Here is a 24,368-nt window from a genome sequence, read left to right as displayed (position 1 = left end):
GTATGTAAATGCATACCTTTGCGAGCGAAACTGAGATGATGGCATGGGCGGTGCTGTTATGAACACTTTATTCACAATAGCATTCATGAGGCAACGTGAGCTATAAATTCGTCGGGACGCGGCTACACAGTTTGAGTGAAAACTCTGCTTGGGCGATCGAACAGCAACACAGTTTGCTTGAAAGCTCGGTTTTGGCGTTTGAACAGCAACATAGTTTGCGTGACTCCTCGGTTTGGGCGTTTGAACAGCAACACAGTTTGCTTGAAAGCTCGGTTTGGGCGATCGAACAGCAACACAGTTTGCTTGAAAGCTCGGTTTTGGCGTTTGAACAGCAACATAGTTTGCGTGACTCCTCGGTTTGGGCGTTTGAACAGCAACACAGTTTGCTTGAAAGCTTGGAGGTTTATTCTCAAGTTCACAATTCACTACATAAATGTAACTTAATTTGAGGTGGGGAACGAAACTTATGCAATATACGCTAAAGAGAGACGGGATGCACCCGTTGTTGGCCTGTAGCTGTGTTCAAAACCTGGCTGTAATTAATAAATATTGTTCAAACAGTGCATGAACATTAACCACAGCGGTGGAGGTTTATTCTCAAGTTCACAATTCACTACATAAATGGAACTTAATTTGAGGTGGTGAACGAAACTTATGCAATATACGCTAAAGAGAGACGGGATGCACCCGTTGTTGGCCTGTAGCTGTGTTCTACAACCTCCAAAACCTGGCTGTAATTAATAAATATTGTTCAAACAGTGCATGAACATTAACCACAGCGGTGGAGGTTTATTCTCAAGTTCACAATTCACTACATAAATGGAACTTAATTTGAGGTGGGGAACGAAACTTATGCAATATACGATACATGTAAATCACCGAATGGTGATAACGCTCGGTGATAACACGGTCGTTAGGACGTGCAACCGTATCATTTTAATAATTTTGCGTTTTGTTACGCAAAGGTACATAGCCTACCTTTTATAATAATATTTTTGTAATTATTTTGCCTATTTATGCTTTTTGTTCTTTGTCTAACACAAAACATTATAGACATTTATTTGTAGATTTGTTATGTTCACCATAGCCTACAATTCACTAACATACACAACTTTTAGACATTAAAACTTGAAATGGCGTAACATTGAGTATACAAACAAACTTGCTTTAGCTCGGTCTACGGGCTTCACTTTGCTACTCTGAGTATCGAACAAGCTTTTTGTGGATGTGGGGGTGGAAGGCTGCAGCGCAGTCTGTTTCATTAGCAAGACAAAAGACGTGAACGCTTCACAGTGGGGGTGCGGGCCAGTGGGTTAGTGGTGTGGCGAACGTACATGATAATATAGTGACATATATGCCAACAGAATAACACACAGACAAATAAGCAAACTATTACACTAACCAAGCAAACTATTACACTAACCAAGAAACAAAACTGAAACTATATTTTGCATTTACGTTTTCGCACAAACCAGGAAATGCAATATGAAACTAAACAAAACTGACAATGGGAAAGCTACTGAGAACAAGGTCACAAGGCACTGATTCTAAAAGGTTTAGTCACATTAATTTGTTAACATATTGACGTTACGTGCAAATGTCACCATTACGAATATTTTGTTTGGGCGGCTCATTCTTCCTTTTGTGCAAAACGCCATCTAGCGTTAATTATGTGTCAGTACCAGCTCCCCTGTGTAAAGACTCAGCGGTCTTTTGACCGCCCGAGGCGCGCTTTAAGTAGGTGAAAACAACACGGCGCTAGTAGGAGGTGGTGAAATCGGTCAGATGACCGGCCCTCCGCGCTTCTAGGTATAAGTATGTAAATGAGGCGCGGCGCTTCTAGTGTTAAACCATTCGTCCAGGGCGGGGACATCAGCCGGTGTCTTGTCCCACGGGAAAAACGCAGGTTGGTAACCGTATACACATTGAAAGGGTGTGAGTTTGGTCGCGGTGTGTATAATGGAATTCCGGGCGTACTCTGCCCATGGGAGGTATTTATGCCAGTCGTGTTGAGAAACGCAGTACTGTCGGAGAAACCTCCCTAACTCCTGATTGTAACGCTCAACCTCTCCGTTAGACTGGGGGTGGTGGCCTGAAGTCAGACTAACAGTAATGCCAAGGAGTTTGCAGAACTGCTTCCAGACTCGAGACGTAAACTGTGTCCCTCTATCTGAGACGATATCCTCGGGTAAACCATAAATACGGAATACGTAATGGAAGAGGTTAAGAGCTGTATCCATGGCAGTGGGTAATTTGGGGCAAGGAATGAGACGGCACATTTTAGAGAATCGATCTACGATTACCGTAACAACAGTATTACCTCCCGATGTGGGCAAATCTGTCACAAAGTCAACCGCGAGGTGCGTCCATGGCCGGTGAGGAACAGGTAAAGGAAGGAGTTCTCCTGCTGGAAGTGCACGGGGAGTACGGGTCTGAGCACAAACGGAACACGCCAGCACATAATCACGAACGTCATCCTCCCAGGACGGCCACCAGTAACGCTGAGAGATCAGGTGTCGTGTGCGTGTAATACCTGGGTGGCCTGTGCCCGCCGTATCGTGTGCGAGTTGTAGGATGCGTCCCCGAAGGGATACGGGCACGTATTGTTTCCCCTCCGGACATTCTACCGGACTGGGTTCAGTGCGCAAAGCCTCGTCTAATTCCTCTTGTACTGCCCAGCGAATAGCTGCGAGGAAACAGGACTCTGGCAGAATACGTCCAGGTTCATGAGTGGCTTCGTCCTTTTCGTGGATCCGTGACAGGGCATCGGCTTTGACGTTCTTTGACCCGGGTCTGTATGACACAGTGAAACGAAACCGGGAGAAAAACAGTGCCCACCTTGCTTGTCGCGGGTTTAGACGCCTGGCTGATTTCAGGTATTCAAGGTTCTTGTGATCAGTATAAACAATGAAGGGGTGTTCCGCTCCCTCTAACCAATGACGCCACTGTTCGAGCGCGAGTTTAATCGCCAGGAGTTCCCGGTCTCCCACGTCGTAGTTCATTTCCGCAGGGGTCAGCTTTTTGGAGAAGTAGGCGCAGGGGTATAGTTTCGGCGGGCTTCCCTGCCTTTGAGAGAGAACAGCGCCCACTCCGACTTCGGAGGCGTCGACTTCCACGATGAACTGGAGTTGGGGGTCAGGAAGGTGCAGAATGGGGGCTGACGTGAACGCCTTTTTGAGGAGTGAGAACGCCTGTTCCTCTTCAGCAGTCCAGGTGAATTTCCGATTCCTCCCTCCCTTTAAGAGATTCGTGAGAGGGGTAGCCAACTCACCAAATCCTCGGATGAAACGGCGACAGAAGTTAGCGAATCCCAGGAATCGCTGCAGCTCTTTCGTGGAACGAGGGGTCGGCCAGTTTAGGACAGCTTCTACTTTCTGCGCATCCATGGAGATTTGGCCAGGGGACAGCGTACATCCTAGAAACGTCACCGAGGAGCGATGGAATTCACATTTCTCCGCCTTCACGTAAAGATTATGCTCACGAAGGCGTTGCAAGACTGCAGAGACATGTCGGCTATGTTCAGAAGCAGACGGGGAATAAATCAGGATATCGTCTATATAAACGAACACGAAGTCATCGATCAGGTCACGGAAGATGTCGTCCATAAACGCTTGGAACACTGCGGGGCTGTTAGTTAGTCCATACGGCATTACTAAGTACTCGTAGTGCCCTCTGGCGGTAACAAAGGCTGTCTTCCACTCATCGCCCTCTCGAATACGGATCAAGTTGTAAGCGCTGCGTAAGTCCAGCTTGGTGAACATATTCGCCCCCATCAGACGCTCTTGGGAGGCTGTGATAAAGGGGAGAGGGTAAGCATTTTTCGTCGTTACGGCGTTTAAGGCACGATAGTCAATACAAGGTCGTAATCCCCCATCCTTCTTTTCGATGAAAAAGAAACCAGCAGCAACCGGGGAGGTGGATGGTCGAATAAACCCTTTCTGCAGAGCCTCGGTGATGTAGGACTCCATCGCCTGATCTTCAGGGCGTGATAGAGGGTAAGGTTTCGTCTTACGAGGTAAGGGGGCTCCAGGTAGGAGGTCGATTGCGCAATCACAGGGACGATGAGGAGGCAGACGACAGGCACTGTCCTTGTCGAAGACGTCAGCGAATGCGCGATACTGCTCGGGGATGACGTCAGAGAGAGGAGTGTCGGGGCTTTCCACCGAGGAGGACCTGAGTGGTAGGTGCATGCACTTACTAAGACAATTCTCATTCCAACGTACGAGTTCTCGCTTCTTCCAGGAGATTTCAGGGTCGTGCATTGATAGCCACGGAAACCCGAGTATGACGGGATCTCGGGGCGTGGATATGAGGAAGAACTCTCTCATTTCACTATGGAACAGACCTACCCGCAACTCTACGGGGCAGGTACGTAGCGTAATCACGCCCTCTCCTATAGGCTGTCCATTCAGTGAATTCACTCTCACGGGGGGATCTATAGGTACAGTGGGAAGGTGTAGGTGGTAGGCGAGGTCCTGGTCTATGAAATCGCCCGCTGCACCCGAATCAACCAACGCAGACAGGTTAGTATTTATGCCGCCCCAAGATACTTGTACGGGTAAGCTAACTTGACTATACTTCAGTAACAATCGGCATGTTAGTGGGGACCTGCCCAGCTGCACGAACTCGTCTGACATTCGAAGACTCGGAGCACATACATTGGAAGATGGTGCACCAGACGTAGCGACAGGAGCGTCAGTCTTACTGGAGTGGTAAGTCAGCAACAACTTGTCAACGTTAATCGACGCTTGGATAAACTCTGATAAAGTGAGGGCTTCACTACGACAGGCGAGTTCAACCTGGACGTCGTCTCGCAGACCACGGCGGAAAACCGTTTTCAAGGCAGACTCACTCCAACCGCTTCCTGCAGCTAGCGTACGAAACTCCCGAGCATAATCGGCAGCACTGCGTTGTCCTTGTTTGAGTTCGTAGAGCCGATCTCCCACATCACGTCCGTCCGCGGGATGATCGAAAACAGCCCGGAACACTGCGGTGAACTGACTCTCCGACTGGAGGGCAGGGTCCTGGCTTTCCCACAACGCTGTACCCCAGGCGCCTGCTACTCCCGTGAGGAACGACAGGATAAAGTGGACTCTGTGTAACTCGGCTTGGAACCGGGCTGGATGATACGTGAAGTATATGGAGCATTGCATGAGGAAATTTCGACAGCGATCAGGAGATCTATCGTAGCGTTCCGGTTCTGCTGCAGGAACACTCACAGAGGTGGGAGCAGAGGTCGTGACGAGGCGGACAGCCTCCTGAAGGGCAGCGATGTTAATTCCCTGACTCCGTATGATATCCGTGAGTTGGCGGACCGTTTCAGTGAGAGTCGCGATGGTTGCTTCTGCTGGATCCATTTGATAGCGAAGTATTTCTGTAACGTATTGAACAGGCAGAGAGGGATCCAAATGCGGAAGAACACCGCTTTTATTTAAATGAGACGCTGGTACATACACAGGCAGGTGAATTACGAGTACTAGGATCAGTAACGGCGTTCTCTTGGCGTGGTCAGGACGGTCCAGGGTCATACCGGGGGAGCAGAAGTCAGGAGGTACAGAGGGGTTAGGCAGGAGACAAGGTCGGGGACGTAAGCGAGGGTCAGGACACAGGAGAGCAGACAGGATATAGAAAGGCTTGGTACGCGGCATGAGTCGGCAATACTTCGCAACAGAGATGTGGTGGTGAAGTGCTTAAGTAAGGCTGAAGGGGGTGTGGTAATGAGGGGCAGGTGAGGTTGATTAAGACAGATCAGGTGGCATTCCTTACAGCTGATCAAATGAGAGTACCCATTCAGATTATTCATCAAATGCATCACAAATGCTCTATTTTGGCTTATTAATATCACTTTTCCAGGATACTGTAACCCATCATAAAATTACCATGTCAATATTTTCAAGTACTGAAATATGGTAGCCAGGGTATAATTCATTTAGGGATATAGACTAGAAAGGTCTACCTGATGAGTCTTCATTCTCCTCTGATTGTACTGTTTGGGTTTGAGAAGCCTCAGGAGCTGATTAAAAAAGAGTATTCTCTCAGATTACTGATCAAATAATTCACAAATACTTATTAATTGCTCATTAATTACAATTCTCCAGAACACTGTAATCTTTTCAAAAATGTCAATTTTATTATCAATGTTGTAGTCTATACTATGTCATAAATGAAGGAATGTCCTGGGTCTATTAATACATGTTATATTTGGAATTTTGAGCTGATCAAATGAGAGTACCCATTCAGATTATTCATCAAATGCATCACAAATGCTCTATTTTGGCTTATTAATATCACTTTTCCAGGATACTGTAACCCATCATAAAATTACCATGTCAATATTTTCAAGTACTGAAATATGGTAGCCAGGGTATAAATTCATTTAGGGATATAGACTAGAAAGGTCTACCTGATGAGTCTTCATTCTCCTCCGATTGTACTGTTTGGGTTTGAGAAGCCTCAGGAGCTGATTAAAAAAGAGTATTCTCTCAGATTACTGATCAAATAATTCACAAATACTTATTAATTGCTCATTAATTACAATTCTCCAGAACACTGTAATCTTTTCAAAAATGTCAATTTTATTATCAATGTTGTAGTCTATACTATGTCATAAATGAAGGAATGTCCTGGGTCTATTAATACATGTTATATTTGGAATTTTGAGCTGATCAAATGAGAGTACCCATTCAGATTATTCATCAAATGCATCACAAATGCTCTATTTTGGCTTATTAATATCACTTTTCCAGGATACTGTAACCCATCATAAAATTACCATGTCAATATTTTTAAGTACTGAAATATGGTAGCCAGGGTATAATTCATTTAGGGATATAGACTAGAAAGGTCTACCTGATGAGTCTTCATTCTCCTCCGATTGTACTGTTTGGGTTTGAGAAGCCTCAGGAGCTGATTAAAAAAGAGTATTCTCTCAGATTACTGATCAAATAATTCACAAATACTTATTAATTGCTCATTAATTACAATTCTCCAGAACACTGTAATCTTTTCAAAAATGTCAATTTTATTATCAATGTTGTAGTCTATACTATGTCATAAATGAAGGAATGTCCTGGGTCTATTAATACATGTTATATTTGGAATTTTGAGCTGATCAAATGAGAGTACCCATTCAGATTATTCATCAAATGCATCACAAATGCTCTATTTTGGCTTATTAATATCACTTTTCCAGGATACTGTAACCCATCATAAAATTACCATGTCAATATTTTTAAGTACTGAAATATGGTAGCCAGGGTATAATTCATTTAGGGATATAGACTAGAAAGGTCTACCTGATGAGTCTTCATTCTCCTCCGATTGTACTGTTTGGGTTTGAGAAGCCTCAGGAGCTGATTAAAAAAGAGTATTCTCTCAGATTACTGATCAAATAATTCACAAATACTTAATAATTGCTCATTAATTACAATTCTCCAGAACACTGTAATCTTTTCAAAAATGTCAATTTTATTATCAATGTTATAGTCTATACTATGTCATAAATGAAGGAATGTCCTGGGTCTATTAATACATGTTATATTTGGAATTTTGAGCTGATCAAATGAGAGTACCCATTCAGATTATTCATCAAATGCATCACAAATGCTCTATTTTGGCTTATTAATATCACTTTTCCAGGATACTGTAACCCATCATAAAATTACCATGTCAATATTTTCAAGTACTGAAATATGGTAGCCAGGGTATAATTCATTTAGGGATATAGACTAGAAAGGTCTACCTGATGAGTCTTCATTCTCCTCCGATTGTACTGTTTGGGTTTGAGAAGCCTCAGGAGCTGATTAAAAAAGAGTATTCTCTCAGATTACTGATCAAATAATTCACAAATACTTATTAATTGCTCATTAATTACAATTCTCCAGAACACTGTAATCTTTTCAAAAATGTCAATTTTATTATCAATGTTGTAGTCTATACTATGTCATAAATGAAGGAATGTCCTGGGTCTATTAATACATGTTATATTTGGAATTTTGAGCTGATCAAATGAGAGTACCCATTCAGATTATTCATCAAATGCATCACAAATGCTCTATTTTGGCTTATTAATATCACTTTTCCAGGATACTGTAACCCATCATAAAATTACCATGTCAATATTTTCAAGTACTGAAATATGGTAGCCAGGGTATAATTCATTTAGGGATATAGACTAGAAAGGTCTACCTGATGAGCCTTCATTCTCCTCCGATTGTACTGTTTGGGTTTGAGAAGCCTCAGGAGCTGATTAAAAAAGAGTATTCTCTCAGATTACTGATCAAATAATTCACAAATACTTATTAATTGCTCATTAATTACAATTCTCCAGAACACTGTAATCTTTTCAAAAATGTCAATTTTATTATCAATGTTGTAGTCTATACTATGTCATAAATGAAGGAATGTCCTGGGTCTATTAATACATGTTATATTTGGAATTTTGAGCTGATCAAATGAGAGTACCCATTCAGATTATTCATCAAATGCATCACAAATGCTCTATTTTGGCTTATTAATATCACTTTTCCAGGATACTGTAACCCATCATAAAATTACCATGTCAATATTTTCAAGTACTGAAATATGGTAGCCAGGGTATAATTCATTTAGGGATATAGACTAGAAAGGTCTACCTGATGAGTCTTCATTCTCCTCCGATTGTACTGTTTGGGTTTGAGAAGCCTCAGGAGCTGATTAAAAAAGAGTATTCTCTCAGATTACTGATCAAATAATTCACAAATACTTATTAATTGCTCATTAATTACAATTCTCCAGAACACTGTAATCTTTTCAAAAATGTCAATTTTATTATCAATGTTGTAGTCTATACTATGTCATAAATGAAGGAATGTCCTGGGTCTATTAATACATGTTATATTTGGAATTTTGAGCTGATCAAATGAGAGTACCCATTCAGATTATTCATCAAATGCATCACAAATGCTCTATTTTGGCTTATTAATATCACTTTTCCAGGATACTGTAACCCATCATAAAATTACCATGTCAATATTTTCAAGTACTGAAATATGGTAGCCAGGGTATAATTCATTTAGGGATATAGACTAGAAAGGTCTACCTGATGAGTCTTCATTCTCCTCCGATTGTACTGTTTGGGTTTGAGAAGCCTCAGGAGCTGATTAAAAAAGAGTATTCTCTCAGATTACTGATCAAATAATTCACAAATACTTATTAATTGCTCATTAATTACAATTCTCCAGAACACTGTAATCTTTTCAAAAATGTCAATTTTATTATCAATGTTGTAGTCTATACTATGTCATAAATGAAGGAATGTCCTGGGTCTATTAATACATGTTATATTTGGAATTTTGAGCTGATCAAATGAGTACCCATTCAGATTATTCATCAAATGCATCACAAATGCTCTATTTTGGCTTATTAATATCACTTCTCCAGGATACTGTAACCCATCATAAAATCACCATGTCAATATTTTCAAGTACTGAAATGTGGTAGCCAGCGTATAATTCATTTAGGGATATAGACTAGAAAGGTCTACCTGTTGATTCTTCATTTTCCTCTGATTTTACTGTTTGGGTTTCAGAAGCCTCAGGAGCTGATTAAATAAGAGTATTCACTCAGATTACTGATCAAATAATTCACAAATACTTAATAATTGCTCATTAATTACAATTCTCCAGAACACTGTAATCTTTTCAAAAATGTCAATTTTATTATCAATGTTGTAGTCTATACTATGTCATAAATGAAGGAATGTCCTGGGTCTATTAATACATGTTATATTTGGAATTTTGAGCTGATCAAATGAGAGTACCCATTCAGATTATTCATCAAATGCATCACAAATGTTCTATTTTGGCTTTATTAATATCACTTTTCCAGGATACTGTAACCCATCATAAAATTACCATGTCAATATTTTCAAGTACTGAAATATGGTAGCCAGGGTATAATTCATTTAGGGATATAGACTAGAAAGGTCTACCTGATGAGTCTTCATTCTCCTCCGATTGTACTGTTTGGGTTTGAGAAGCCTCAGGAGCTGATTAAAAAAGAGTATTCTCTCAGATTACTGATCAAATAATTCACAAATACTTATTAATTGCTCATTAATTACAATTCTCCAGAACACTGTAATCTTTTCAAAAATGTCAATTTTATTATCAATGTTGTAGTCTATACTATGTCATAAATGAAGGAATGTCCTGGGTCTATTAATACATGTTATATTTGGAATTTTGAGCTGATCAAATGAGAGTACCCATTCAGATTATTCATCAAATGCATCACAAATGCTCTATTTTGGCTTATTAATATCACTTTTCCAGGATACTGTAACCCATCATAAAATTACCATGTCAATATTTTCAAGTACTGAAATATGGTAGCCAGGGTATAAATTCATTTAGGGATATAGACTAGAAAGGTCTACCTGATGAGTCTTCATTCTCCTCCGATTGTACTGTTTGGGTTTGAGAAGCCTCAGGAGCTGATTAAAAAAGAGTATTCTCTCAGATTACTGATCAAATAATTCACAAATACTTATTAATTGCTCATTAATTACAATTCTCCAGAACACTGTAATCTTTTCAAAAATGTCAATTTTATTATCAATGTTGTAGTCTATACTATGTCATAAATGAAGGAATGTCCTGGGTCTATTAATACATGTTATATTTGGAATTTTGAGCTGATCAAATGAGAGTACCCATTCAGATTATTCATCAAATGCATCACAAATGCTCTATTTTGGCTTATTAATATCACTTCTCCAGGATACTGTAACCCATCATAAAATCACCATGTCAATATTTTCAAGTACTGAAATATGGTAGCCAGGGTATAATTCATTTAGGGATATAGACTAGAAAGGTCTACCTGATGAGTCTTCATTCTCCTCCGATTGTACTGTTTGGGTTTGAGAAGCCTCAGGAGCTGATTAAAAAAGAGTATTCTCTCAGATTACTGGTCAAATAATTCACAAATACTTATTAATTGCTCATTAATTACAACTCTGGGGCGGTACGGTGGTGGTTAGCACTGTCGCCTCACAGCAAGGCGGTCTGGGTTTGATTCTCGGTCTGGGCTGCTCTGTGTGGAGTTTGCATGTTCTCCCTGTGCCTGCGTGGGTTTCCTCCGGGTACTCCGGTTTCCTCCCACAGTCCAAAGACATGCGTGTTAGGTTGATTGATCACTCTAAATTGCCCGTAGGTGTGAGTGCGTGCGTGTGTGTTGGCCATGCGGTGGACTGGCGACCTGCCCATGGTGTACCCTGCCTTCGCCCGGAGATGCTGGGATTGGCTCCAGCCCCCCCGTGACCCCGACTAGCGGGATTAAGCGGTTCAGATAATGGATGGATGGATAATTACAATTCTCCAGAACACTTTTCAAAAATGTCAATTTTATTATCAATGTTGTAGTCTATACTATGTCATAAATGAAGGAATGTCCTGGGTCTATTAATACATGTTATATTTGGAATTTTGAGCTGATCAAATGAAAGTACCCATTCAGATTATTCATCAATGTGACGCCGGGGGCGTGGGTTGGACAGAAGGTAGTTTATTATCCATGGCAACCAGTATCACTCGTAGCGCATACACAGCAAGTAATGCAAGGTAAAGCTCGTAGCGCACACACTGTAGATGCAAGGTAAAGCTCGTAGCGCACACACTGTGGATGCAAGGTGAAGCTCGTAGCGTACACACACGGTAGGGAACGCAGTGACGGATTCGCTATCAATCAGAGACGCTCGTGTAGCGGCAATGTGCAGCACTGGACCAGACGACCTGCGGGCTTAAGAAGTGCAAAGTAAACAAGAAACAGGTGCTCGGTAAGATGGTGATTGCGACTGTGGGAGTGGCTGCGTGCGCGGGGGTGTGTGCTGGGATCGGCTGCTGACAGAGCCCTCCCCCAAGGACCCCTCCTGTCGACTCCCATGCGGTCTTCCCCGTCGCCGCGGAGCTGGCCGGTCTGGATGTTCCCTGTGGAAGTCGGCGATAAGGGAGGGGCCTACCACTTGAGAGGCCAGTATCCAGGAGCGCTCCTCCGGCCCGTAACCGACCCAATCCACCAGGTACTGTAAGCCTCCTTTTCTGCGCCTCGAGTCCAGTAACCTCTCCACAAGGTACGCGGGTCCGTCCGATAACTGCAGCGGCGAGGGCGGCCGTGACGTCGAGGCCTCCTCCAATGCACCTGCTCTGTATGGCTTGAGAGCGGACACATGAAACGAACGCGACACACGTCTGTCTTCGGGCAGACCGATGCGGTATGTCACTGGGTTAAGCCGCCTCAAGATGACGTACGGGCCGGCATATCTCTCCCCCAGTTTACCTCTCCTGCCCAGGCGTCCATCTTCGGTGGAGACCCACTCCTTATCCCCTACCTGATAAGATGGGGCCTCTCCCCTCCGACGGTCGGCTTTCCTCTTGAATCGCCAGATCGCCTCCCTCAGCCGCTGATGGGTGTCCTCCCACACCTGCTCGCTCCTCTTGCACCACTCCTCGACGATGGGCTGGTCTGAGGACGCGGCGTTCCAAGGATAGAGCGGCGGCTGGCGACCGAGCACGCACTCGAACGGTGTCATCCCCGTGCTGGAATGAGTGAGGGAGTTCTGTGCGTACTCGGCCCAGGGCAGAAGGGTGCACCATGTGTCCGCGTGCTCGCTGCAGTACGCGCGCAGGAACTTTCCCACCTCCTGGTTCGCCCGCTCCACCTGTCCGTTAGCCTGCGGATGGTAACCAGAGGTTAGGCTAACCGTGATGTTGAGCTTGGACAGGAACTCCCGCCACACACGCGAGGTGAACTGCGGTCCCCTGTCTGACACGATATCCTCAGGCAGACCGAACTGCCGGAATATGTGCCGAAACAAGAGATCCGCAGTCTCCCAAGCGGTGGGCAGGCCCCGCAGGGGAAGGAAGCGAACCATCTTCGAGAATCGGTCTATCACCACCATGATGACCGTGTTCTCCTCGGACGGGGAGAGGTCCGTGACTAAGTCCAGAGCGATGTGCGTCCATGGTTGCTTGGGTGCAGGGAGAGGGAGGAGCTTACCCGCAGGAGGAGTGTGTGGCACCTTGCACCACGCACACACCGCGCAGGACGCCACCTGCTGCAGTACGTCCCGGTGCAGCCCCGGCCACCAGTAGCGAGCCCCCAACAACTGAGCCGTTTTCGACACCCCTGGGTGCCCCGTCCCCACTGACGTATGAGCCCAGCTGATGAGGGCACTACGGTGCGCGGGGGGAACGTACTTACGGTGCGGCGGGCAACCTGGATGCGGGTTCGCTGCCTCGATCTCCCGATCGATCCTCCACTCCAAGGCTCCCACGACGCACTCAGGCATAAGCACTGGCTCCTCGCTCGTCGACTCCGTACTGCCAGGAAAGGACCTAGATCAGGGGTAATCAATTAAATCTTTCCGCGGTCCAGATAGCTCAGACCTTAGGTCCGGGTCCGCGGCGGCAAACGAAAGTTGTTGAGCGCGGGGGGGGGGGGGGGGGGGGAACGTAACACTCAAATGGGTGGTGAACGTAACACTCGTCTGAAAATAAATTCTCCGGTTTAAAATATAGTCTCCCGTTAAAATTTTTTTGGCATTTGGGTCCGTATCCAGTTAATCAGGAATGTGATTGGGTCCGGACAGGACGGCGTTCGGGTCCGGATCCGGACCGCGGTCCGCCATTTGGTGATACCTGACCTAGATAGCGCATCCGCACGCTGGTTCTTCTCTCCTGGCCGGTACGTCACCTGGAACTTGAAACGAGAGAAATACAGAGACCACCTGGCTTGACGGGCGTTCATCTGTTTCGTGGTCCTAATATATTCCAGGTTTTTGTGGTCAGTAAGCACGGTGAATGGATGCTTAGCTCCCTGAACGCCTTGCGCAAGGCCAACAACTCACGGTCTCCCACCCCGTAGTTACGCTCGGCGGCGGTGAGCTTCCTCGAGTAGAAGGCTATGGGACGGAGAGAGCTATGCTTCTTTGGTCGCTGTGACAGCACCACGCCTACTCCCACGTTCGATGCGTCTACCTCCACTATAAAGGGACGGTTAGGATCCGGTTGGTGCAGAACCGGCGTGTCGACAAACGCTTGCTTCAGCTGGTTGAACGCTCTCGTAGATCTCTCTGTCCAGCGAAGCTTAACTCCTCCCCCTCTCAGCATGTCAGTAAGGGGCTCTGCGATCTGACTATATGCGCGAATGAACCGCCTGTAGAAATTCGCGAAGCCCAGAAATCTCTGCAGCTTGCACCGTGTGTGAGGCTGCGTCCATTTCACGACCGCCTCCACCTTCCTGTGCTGCATGTGCACGGAGCCTGGCCTAATGGTGTAGCCTAGGAAGTTCATCTCACTGAGATGGAACTCGCACTTCTCGAGCTTGCAATACAATCGATTGCACAAGAACGTGCCCAGAACTGCCCGTACATCACGCACATGTTGGTCGTAGGAGGGAGAATAGATCAGAATGTCATCGATGTAAGCGACAACGCATCTATTCAGAAACTCCCTTAAGACCTCATTAATGAACGCCTGGAAGAACGACGGAGCAGACGCCAAGCCATAAGGCAAGACGCAATACTCGTAGTGCCCCGTAGAGGTACTAAACACCGTCTTCCATTCATCACCCTCGCGTACGCGAATAAGGTTGTAGGCGCTGCGCTGATCTAGTTTAGTGAAGACTTTAGCCCTCCTTAACTGCTCCAGCGCCGACGGCACTAGAGGCAGCGGGTAGGCAAAGTTCACTAAGAGGGAATTGAGCCCTCGGTAATCTACGCATGGCCTCAGCCCACCGTCTTTCTTCTTTACGAAGAAGACGCTGGCTGAGGCGGGAGAGGTGGAGGGAGTAATATAGCCCTGAGCGAGAGCCTCCTTAACATACTGAGCCATGACCCGCTCCTCTTCCTGAGAAAGTGGATAGACTCGACCGTGCGGTGGCGTAGTACCTGCCTTGAGGGTGATGTGACAGTCCCAGGGTCGGTGGGGTGGTAACTGGGTGGCCTTGGCAGCGCTGAACACCTCCGCTAGATCACGGTACGGAGCGGGAATGACTGGGGTGGAGCTGCTGTTAGGGCTCTCAACGCTGGTGTATTGCGCAAACACACGGGAGGGAGACCGGGTGCCCTGTAGGGGCGCTACCCACTTCAGCAGCTTACCCATGGACCAGTCGATGACGGGGTTGTGGAGTTTAAACCATGGGAGACCTAATGTGATGGAATAGCGTGTGGAAGGGAGTACAAAAAAACTGATCTGTTCCCTTCTGCCCTGAACGTGTATGGTGACTGGTGCAGTGCGGTGAGAAATAAAACCCCCGCCCACAGGTCGCCCGTCCAGTGCGTGCACGCGTCTTGGCTCCTCGAGTTGGATCAGGGGCACCCTCAGCTGCTCAGCGACGCTCCTCCGCATCAGGGTCCCCGAGGCTCCCGTATCCACTAATGCAAACACAGATAAGGACATCGCCCCGTAAGACACTGACGCCTCCCACATTAAAAGATTACCCATCAGAGCGATACTTACCCTAGCCCGCCCCCTCCTCGGGCCAGCGGTATGAGTGAGGGGGGGGCGGCAGCACCCATCTCCATGGGCTCGGCGGTTGTGGTCTCACGGGGCGGTGTGTGCACGGGAGCCTGCGGGGTAGGAGGAAGCGCCGCTCCTCTGCCTCGCTCCTGCAGCAACCTGTCCATGGTTATGGCCAGGTGCACCATCTGATTCAGTTCCTGTCCCTCGGGCCGACAGCTCAACTCCGCCCTCAGGTCGGGCTTCAACCCTGCCAGGAAGACGTCTGTTTGAGCTGCTTCTCCCCAACCAGTCCTGGCGGCCAGGGTCCGAAACTCCAGGGCGTAGTCTGCGGCGCTTCGGCTTCCCTGCTGTAGCTGTAACAGGCTCTGGCCGCAGACCCTCCCGCGGCTGGGGTGGTTGAAGACCGCCCGCAGCTCGCGAACAAACTGGTTATAGCTGCGGGTACAGGGCTTCTCCGCGCTGATCTGGGCTGCTCCCCAGTCCAGTGCCTTGCCCTGCAACCTGTTCACCATGAAGCCGACTTTCTCCTTCTCCTCCAGGTGGGGCATGCTGGTGAAATAGAGCTGGCACTGGACCAGGAAGCCCTCACAGCGCTCCGGATCCCCATTGTAGGGCTCGGGTGGAGGAATCGGCGTTCTTGGCATCGGAGGGCGCGCAGATGCCTGTACCGTCAGAGCCTGGATGCAGGTCGTCAGGGTATTCACCACGGAGCAGAGCTCCTGGAGCTCCTGCTGTTGTCTGCCCAGGATGATGCCTTGATGGGCCAACACCTCTATAGCAGAGGCGCCCTCGCCTCCAGCTGCTCCAGGCTGCACATTCTGTGACGCCGGGGGCATCGGGACAGAGGCAGCCGGAGACGTGGGTTGGACAGAAGGTAGTTTATTATCCATGGCAACCAGTAACACTCGTAGCGCATACACAGCAAGTAATGCAAGGTAAAGCTCGTAGTGCACACACTGTAGATGCAAGGTAAAGCTCGTAGCGCACACACTGTGGATGCAAAGTGAAGCTCGTAGCGTACACACACGGTAGGGAACGCAGTGACGGATTCGCTATCAACCAGAGACGCTCGTGTAGCGGCAATGTGCAGCACTGGACCAGACGACCTGCGGGCTTAAGAAGTGCAAAGTAAACAAGAAACAGGTGCTCAGTATGATGGTGATTGCAACTGTGGGAGTGGCTGCGTGCGCGGGGGTGTGTGCTGGGATCGGCTGCTGGCCGGGTTGCGCGCCCTCTGGTGGCGACCCGGCCCCCTCACCGTGACAATCAAATGCATCACAAATGCTCTATTTTGGCTTATTAATATCACTTCTCCAGGATACTGTAACCCATCATAAAATCACCATGTCAATATTTCCAAGTACTGAAATGTGGTAGCCAGCGTATAACTCATTTAGGGATATAGACTAGAAAGGTCTACCTGGTGATTTTTCATTTTCCTCCGATTGTACTGTTTGGGTTTCAGAAGCCTCAGGAGCTGATTAAATAAGAGTATTCACTCAGATTACTCATCAAATAATTCACAAATACTTAATAATTGCTCATTAATTACAATTCTCCCAAACACTAATGTTTTCAAAAATGTCAATTTTATTATCAATGTTGTAGTCTATATCATATCATAAATTAAGTAATGTCCTGGGTCTATTAATACATGTTATATTTGGAATTTTAAGCTGATCAAATGAGCGTACCCATTCAGATTATTGATCAAATGCATCACAAATGCTCTATGTTGGCTTATTAATATCACTTCTTCAGGATACTGTAACCCAGAGCCGGAGTGCCTAATCGGGAGATTCGGGAGGATTCCCGATGGGCTGGCTCATGTCAATCTCTAGTTTGGGCCGATTGGGAGGGAAAAATAATTTTGGTCCGGATTTGGATATGAAACTCCCGGGCTGAAAAAGTGGCCCACTCCGGCCCTGCTGTAACCCATCATAAAATCACCATGTCAATATTTTCAAGTACTGAATTGTCGTAGTCAGTGTATAATTCATTTAGGGATATAGACTAGAAATGTTTACCTGATGATTCTTCATTCTCCTCTGGTTGTACTGTTTGGGTTTCAGAAGCCTCAGGAGCTGATTAAATAAGAGTATATACTCAGATTACTGATCAAATATTTCACAAATACTTAATTATTACTCATTAATAACAATTCTCCAGAACACTGTAACCTTTTTCTAAAATATTAATGTTATTAGCAATGTTGTAGACTACACAAATTAATAATTTAAGTAGTGTCCTGGTTCTATTAACACACGTTACAATTGTAATTACACTAGAACATCATACCTGATGTTTCTTCATTCACTGTCACTGTTTGGTCCTCTTGGGTGTTAGAAGAACCCTGAGCTGATCAAATGAGAGTATCTATTCAGAGGATTAATCAACTACTTCACAAAACCTTGTTTTCTCATTGAAAGCAAATGTCCAGACTACTGTTACCTCTCATAAAATGGCCATGTCAATATTATCATGTTTTAAAATATAATAAGCTTCATATATTAATACACTTAATTACTGGGATATAGACTAGAAATTTACACCTGATGATCCTTCTTTCATTTCTGCTGATTGCAGTTTTTGGGTCTCAGAAGACTCATGAGCTGATCAAATGGAGTACCCATTCAGATTATTGATCAAATGCATCACAAATATTAATATCACTTCTCCAGGAGACTGTAACCCATCATAAAATCACCATGTTAATATTATCAAGAAAAGAAATGTGGTAGCCAGCGTTTAATTCTTTTAATTACTGGGATATAGACTATGAAGTTGTACCTACCTAATGATGTTTCATTCTTCTCCTCTAATTGTACTGTTTGAGTTTCAGATGACCTGGGGGGCATTTCCCAAAACGTCCGTAACTCTAAGTACTTCGTAACCTCGTACTTACGAATATGCTTAATTTTACGAGTATTTCCCAAAACTCTTCGTAACTTACGTCGTACTTATAGTCGTTCGTAACTTAAGAATCTCCGGACCCATTCGTAACTAAGTACTTCTTAACTCGAAGCTCATGTGCAGTTCTACCTCAAAAAGGATAGAAGTGCTAATTTCACTCGCACTGGTTTTAATCACGGCATTACAACATTTGCGTTTACGTGTATAATTAGCCTAGTAGCCTATTTTCTAAGTAATTGCATCGCATATACCACATTGTCAGCAAAATCAAATGTACTACTTTGAATTATTCAGCATTAGTTCATATGTTCCCAATAATTAATTAAATCTCTCTGTTCATCATTGTGCAGTTAATAGCATTTCAGACTTTCAGAATTAATGTATTGTTTGCAAAGAAATAGATACAAGTTGGCCTATTAAGCTTAGTTTAACTTAACCAATAAAATGGATTTGATTAATCGGTAGCTTGGATTAAGTAACTTGGATTAAGGCTAGCAATTGTGCTTGTGTGATGAACATGGCAGCTCTTCAAAGAGCTTTAAACAGAAGACATAATTAAAGAAGACGACATAATCCACAAAGCCATGTAGTTTGCCTGAATGCAGAATTTTGGCGTATGCAGTTAATCAGGAATGAGATTGGGTCCGGATAGGACTGCATTCGGGTTCGGATCCGGACCGCGGTCCGCCTGTTGATGACCTCAATATTAATCTGGGGGGGACAGGAAATCTAGATGCTAGATTTCGGATGGGGTCCTGTACCCTGGTATCCCTTCAGTAGCTGTGGGCTTCAGTATCCCCAGTGCCTTCTCCTCCTCAACAGTAAGGGAACTTGTGCACATTTGACATCCACCAGTATTAACCCTTTTCCATTCTGAGTTCTGTCCCCTTATTTTTGACTTGACTACAGAAGTCATGCCACATGTGTCAGAGCTGGCCCCAGGGCGGCTCTTCCAGTCGCCACCAGGAGGAGCCCATGAGTCAGACCACAGGCTAATCAGCGGTGATGGCGTGCACCTGTCATCCTGTGTTTATAGGGACTACAGACGCAGTGCCTCACTGCTGAGTTGTCTGCTTCATATCGTCAACCTCCAGCCCTTTTGCTTTTGTCTCTGCTCGGTGTCTCGTCACCCTGCCTCTTGCTCATTTCAGTTGTTTTGTTTATTTCTCTATCTATTCGAGTACTTCCCTCCTGCGCCACTCCCTGGCCCCTCTCAAGTTTTCCTCTCGCTGTTATTCTTCCTGTTATTCTCCCCTGGTTTTTTGTTCCTCACTGCGTTTGCCAGCCAGCCAGCTACAGTTGTGATCAAATTTATTCAACCCCCAATGCTGCGAAGGGTTTTATGGAATTCAGTGCACATTTGTAATTGTGTTCATAATGAAATCTTACAAGGACTTGTTAAAGAACTAAATGCAACTAAGATAGCATCAATTTTTTTTGTCATAAAGTATTAAATGGCCTTTTTGTGATTTCTTCATTGACACAATTATTCAACCCCTTTACGACTACCACTCCTAAGAACAGAGGTTCATTCCAGTGTTTTCCATCAGGTATTGAAAACATCGGTGGATGTCAACGAGCAGCAATCAAGCATGATAAGCACCAATTAGGCAGATTTAAAGGGACTGTGATACTCAGCTCCTTCTAGACATCTACTGGTGTGTTTCCAAGCATGGTGAAGGCAAGAGAATGGTCCCAGAAGACAAGAGAAGAGGTTATTGCTCTTCACAAGAATGGCAATGGATATAAAAAGATTGCGAAGTTGTTAAATATTCCAAGAGACACTATCGGAAGTATCATTCGCAAGTTCAAGTTAAAGGGCACAGTGGAAACGTTACCTGGTCGTGGCAGAAAGAAGATCCTGACCGCGACTGCTGTGCGCTACCTGAAGCGTAATGTGGAGAAAAATCCCCGCGTGACTGCTAAGGAACTGAAAAAAGACCTGTCAGATGTGGGCACTGAAGTTTCAGCTCAGACAATAAGGCGCGCACTGCATAACGAAGACCTCCATGCCAGAACGCCCAGACGCACCCCCTTGCTGACTCCAAAGAACAAGAAAAGTCGACTGCAGTATGCCAAAAGTCATGTGGACAAGCCACAAAGGTTTTGGAACAGGTTTTGGAAACTAAATTAGAACTGTTTGGGACAATGGACCAGCGCTATGTTTGGAGAAGGAAGAACCAGGCTTATGAACAAAAGAACACCTTGCCTACTGTGAAGCATGGCGGGGGGTCAATTATGCTTTGGGGCTGTTTTGCTTCTAATGGTACAGGAAAGCTTCAACGTGTGCAGGGTACCATGAATTCCCTTCAGTACCAGGAGATCTTGGAGGAAAATGTGATGGAGTCAGTCACAAACCTGCGGCTTGGGAGACGTTGGACCTTCCAACAGGACAATGATCCGAAGCACACATCCAAGTCCACTAGAGCATGGTTGAACATGAAAGGCTGGAACATTCTAGAGTGGCCATCGCAATCACCAGACTTAAATCCAATTGAGAACCTCTGGTGGGACCTAAAGAAGGCAGTTGCAGTGCGCAAGCCTAAGAATGTGACTGAACTGGAGGCTTTTGCCCATGAAGAATGGGCTAAGATACCCATAGGTCGCTGCAAGACACTTGTGTCAAGCTATGCTTCACGCTTGAAAGCTGTCATAACTGGAAAAGGATGTTGTACTAAGTACTAAAAAATAATGTCACTAGGGGGTTGAATAAAACTGATAATGATGTGAGCACAGTAAAGACATTTGTGGTTATTCCATCATAAATATTATGTTATGTTTGTCTAATTTATAAGTGCCTCTTTGATATAATTGTAAATAAGATGACTGAAATGATCAAAATCAATGTCAAACTGGCCAAAACACTTTATTTCAGTGGGGGTTGAATAAATTTGATCACAACTGTACTTCCCCTGGCGTCCTTTGTTTCTCTTTGGTTTTCTGTTTGTTCGTTACGTGTAGAGTATTTCCGCAATTGTTTTCAGTTCTCCCCTGTTATACGTGTTGAGTATTTCCGCAATTACTTTCAGTTCTCCCTCGTTGTCGGCACTGAAAATACAGCGCGACATGTCTATTTCCTCACGTGTGTACTATCGTTCAGTGCACGGACAAGGCGCTTGGGTCCGCCACCTAAAAATATTCGCGGAGATTTCCGTCTCCTACATCTCCTGCTCTGACAGAACAACTCAGCCTTAACATGGACCCAGCCGACTCCCACGAGATAGAGGGAATGAAACTCGCATTAACCAGACAAGGGCAGGCTATAGCCAAACACGAGCAAATGCTGCAACAAGTAATAGCGCAGCTACAAAATGTTTTGGTGGCCCTGCAGAATATTAGCCAACCCCCCGCTGCTCCTGTTAACCTGCTGCTTGCTGTGCCCTCAGCCACGCCCGTTCACTATGAGCCTGCTCTCCCTTCGCTTGCATGTTTCACAGGCGAATCCGATGAATGTCGTGGTTTTTTGTTGCAATGTGCCCTGATATTCGAACAGCGGTTTCCTACGGAGAAAGCCAAGGTAGCCTACATCCTCACATTGCTCTCTGGCAAGGCTTTGGCCTGGGTAGTATTGGAGAACCAACCCGAAGTGTGCTCATGTATAGAACGGTTCTCACAAGCCTTGAGGAGCACTTTCTACCACCCTGCATCCGGTGGCCTAGTAGAGTCAAGGCTGTTGAAACTACGCCAGGGCAAGAGTACGGTGGCCGAGTACTTCGTTGAGTTCCATACTTTGGCCGCTGAGAGCGGTTGGGAGCCCCAAGCCCTTACAGCGGCTTATCTCAAGGGGTTAGATGAGGGTCTCAAAGATGAGCTAGCCCTCCGGGATCTACTGACTGATCTGGACACGTTTATTGAGCTGACGGTCAGGCTAGACAATCAGTTACGTGAATGGAAAACCAGGCGCTGCTCCCAGCCTGGATTCTCTGCCACCGCTCAAGCCAGCTCCCTCACATCCAAGGTGGACCGTGTTAGTGAGGCCCCTTGGGAGCAACCGATGCAGATAGAGCACACTCGCCTGTCAAGAGATGAGAGACAGGCGTGCATACAAGAGGGCTGCTGCTTGTACTGTGGTAAGGGGAGCCACAGACATGACAGCTGCCCCGACCTTCAGGGAAAAGGGTAGCTGGGGAGGCTACGGCGGGTCTCTCTGGTACTCCTCACTCTGAGGCCCTAACCCTCCACGTCACCCTCTTTTGGCGAGGAGGTTCAGAAAACAGGCTCCTCATGCTGGTTGACTCGGGGTCAGCCAGCAATTTCATTGACACCTTCTTAGCGGCCTCCTCGGGATCCCACTCGTCAACACCCCTCACTGTGGCCGCCATTGACAGAGGGTCCTTATGTCAGGGAGTGTGTGCAGCCAGACTATCCCCCTGGACACGAGAATAGGGGAGCACAGCGAACGTATAATGCTGTACGTCATCAGTGCCCCTAAGTTAGGCCTTATTCTCGGTCTGCCCTGGCTCCAGCACCATAACCCAGACATCGACTGGCTGCACCTGTCAGTCAAACAGTGGGGCCCTCTATGTCAGACGACCTGTTTAGTGTCTGCTAGTCCTAGAGTTGGCAAGGGCCCTGCTGAACAGCTAGACTTCACTCCCGTTCCTGCTGATTACCATGACCTACAAGAGGTTTTCAGCAAACAAAAAGCCGGGTTCTTGCCCCCACACAGACCCTATGACATCGCTATCGATCTCTTACCCGGTATGAGTCCTCCCAGGGGTCGTCTGTTTTCACTTGCTCCGCCTGAACGCAAGGCCATGGATGAGTACATCCAGGAGTCCTTAGCTGCAGGGCTCATACAGCCATCTACCTCTCCCGTGGGTGCGGGATTTTTCTTTGTGGGAAAAATAAATGGAGGTTTACGGCTGTGTATTGATTACCGGGGTTTCAACAAGATCACCATGAAAGACAGGCAACCTTTACCCCTCATGCCATTGGCCTTCGAAGCACTGCAGCAAGCTATAATTTTTACCAAGCTGGACTTGCGCAGTGCTTACAATCTTATCAGAGTACGTGAGGGGGACGAATGGAAGACTGCTTTTATTACCCCTTCGGGTCACTACGAGTACCTCGTGATGCCGTTTGGGCTCATGAATGCCCCAGCCATCTTCCAGCAGTACATAAATGAAGTATTAAGGGAGACCTTGGACCGCTATGCTTTCAACTACCTGGACGACATACTAATATACAGCCAGTCGCTCAAGGAACATGTTGGGCACTTCAGAAGGGTTCTCCAGTTGTTGCTGGAGAACCACTTGAATGTCAAATTGGAGAAGTCGGTGTTCCATATGGAAGGGGTCTCGTTCCTCGGTTTCCGTGATAACCAAAGCAATAGCCTCCTGGCCTGTGCCCACGTCAGTCCATCAGGTCCAGTGCTTCTTGGGGTTCGCCAATTTCTACCGCCGGTTCATTAAGCTCCTGGGTGCCAGGGCCAGCCTCTCCTCTGGGTTTCACCCCCAGAGCAACGGCCAGACAGAGCGGGTCAACCAGGACCTCAAACAGATGCTCCGATGCCTGGCCTCCTCCAATCCCACCTCCTGGTCCGATCAGCTGATGTGGGCAAAGTACGCCCACAACACCCTCTGGCACTCGTCCCTAGGCATGTCATTCTTTGAGTGCCTTTACGGCTATGCTCCGCCTATGTTTGCTGACCAGGAGGGGGATGTGGCAGTACCCAATGCCAGGGCCCTGGTTCGCCGCTGCAGGTCGACCTGGCAGCGGGCCCGCAGGGCCCTGTTCAAGGCCTCGGCTGGCCAAAAGCCCTGTGCTGATAGGCATCGCCTTCCGGCCCTGTCTTTCTGTCCTGGACAATGGGTGTGGCTGTCGTCTAGGGACCTGCTGGTTCGCGGTGAGACCCGGAAGCTGGCACCGCTGGGCCCCTATAAGGTCGAGTGGCGGGTCAATCCGGTGTCTTACCGCCTGTCCCTTCCTCCATCCCTCCGGGTGCACCCT

General features: G+C 46.3%; 1 protein-coding gene across 2 annotated transcripts in view; it reads right to left on the bottom strand.

Annotated features, from left to right (window-relative positions):
• The window catches only part of LOC143492561 (mucin-2-like), a 79,437-nt gene that overhangs the window by 47,840 nt on the left and 7,229 nt on the right, over positions 1-24,368 (bottom strand). The window contains exons 2-5 of one of the 2 annotated variants that reach the window (XM_076990906.1): positions 17,802-17,861; positions 17,531-17,587; positions 10,864-10,920; positions 7,296-7,352 (exon numbers count right to left, since the gene is read on the bottom strand). In XM_076990906.1, coding sequence (XP_076847021.1) covers positions 7,296-7,352; positions 10,864-10,920; positions 17,531-17,587; positions 17,802-17,861 — 231 coding nt within the window. The remainder of the gene's footprint in view (positions 1-7,295; positions 7,353-10,863; positions 10,921-17,530; positions 17,588-17,801; positions 17,862-24,368) is intronic. The other variant, XM_076990907.1, reaches the window with a different exon arrangement.

Source organism: Brachyhypopomus gauderio, unplaced genomic scaffold (assembly GCF_052324685.1).
Source record: "Brachyhypopomus gauderio isolate BG-103 unplaced genomic scaffold, BGAUD_0.2 sc79, whole genome shotgun sequence".
Lineage (NCBI taxonomy): Eukaryota > Metazoa > Chordata > Actinopteri > Gymnotiformes > Hypopomidae > Brachyhypopomus > Brachyhypopomus gauderio.
This window is presented reverse-complemented; position numbering and strand designations above follow the sequence as displayed.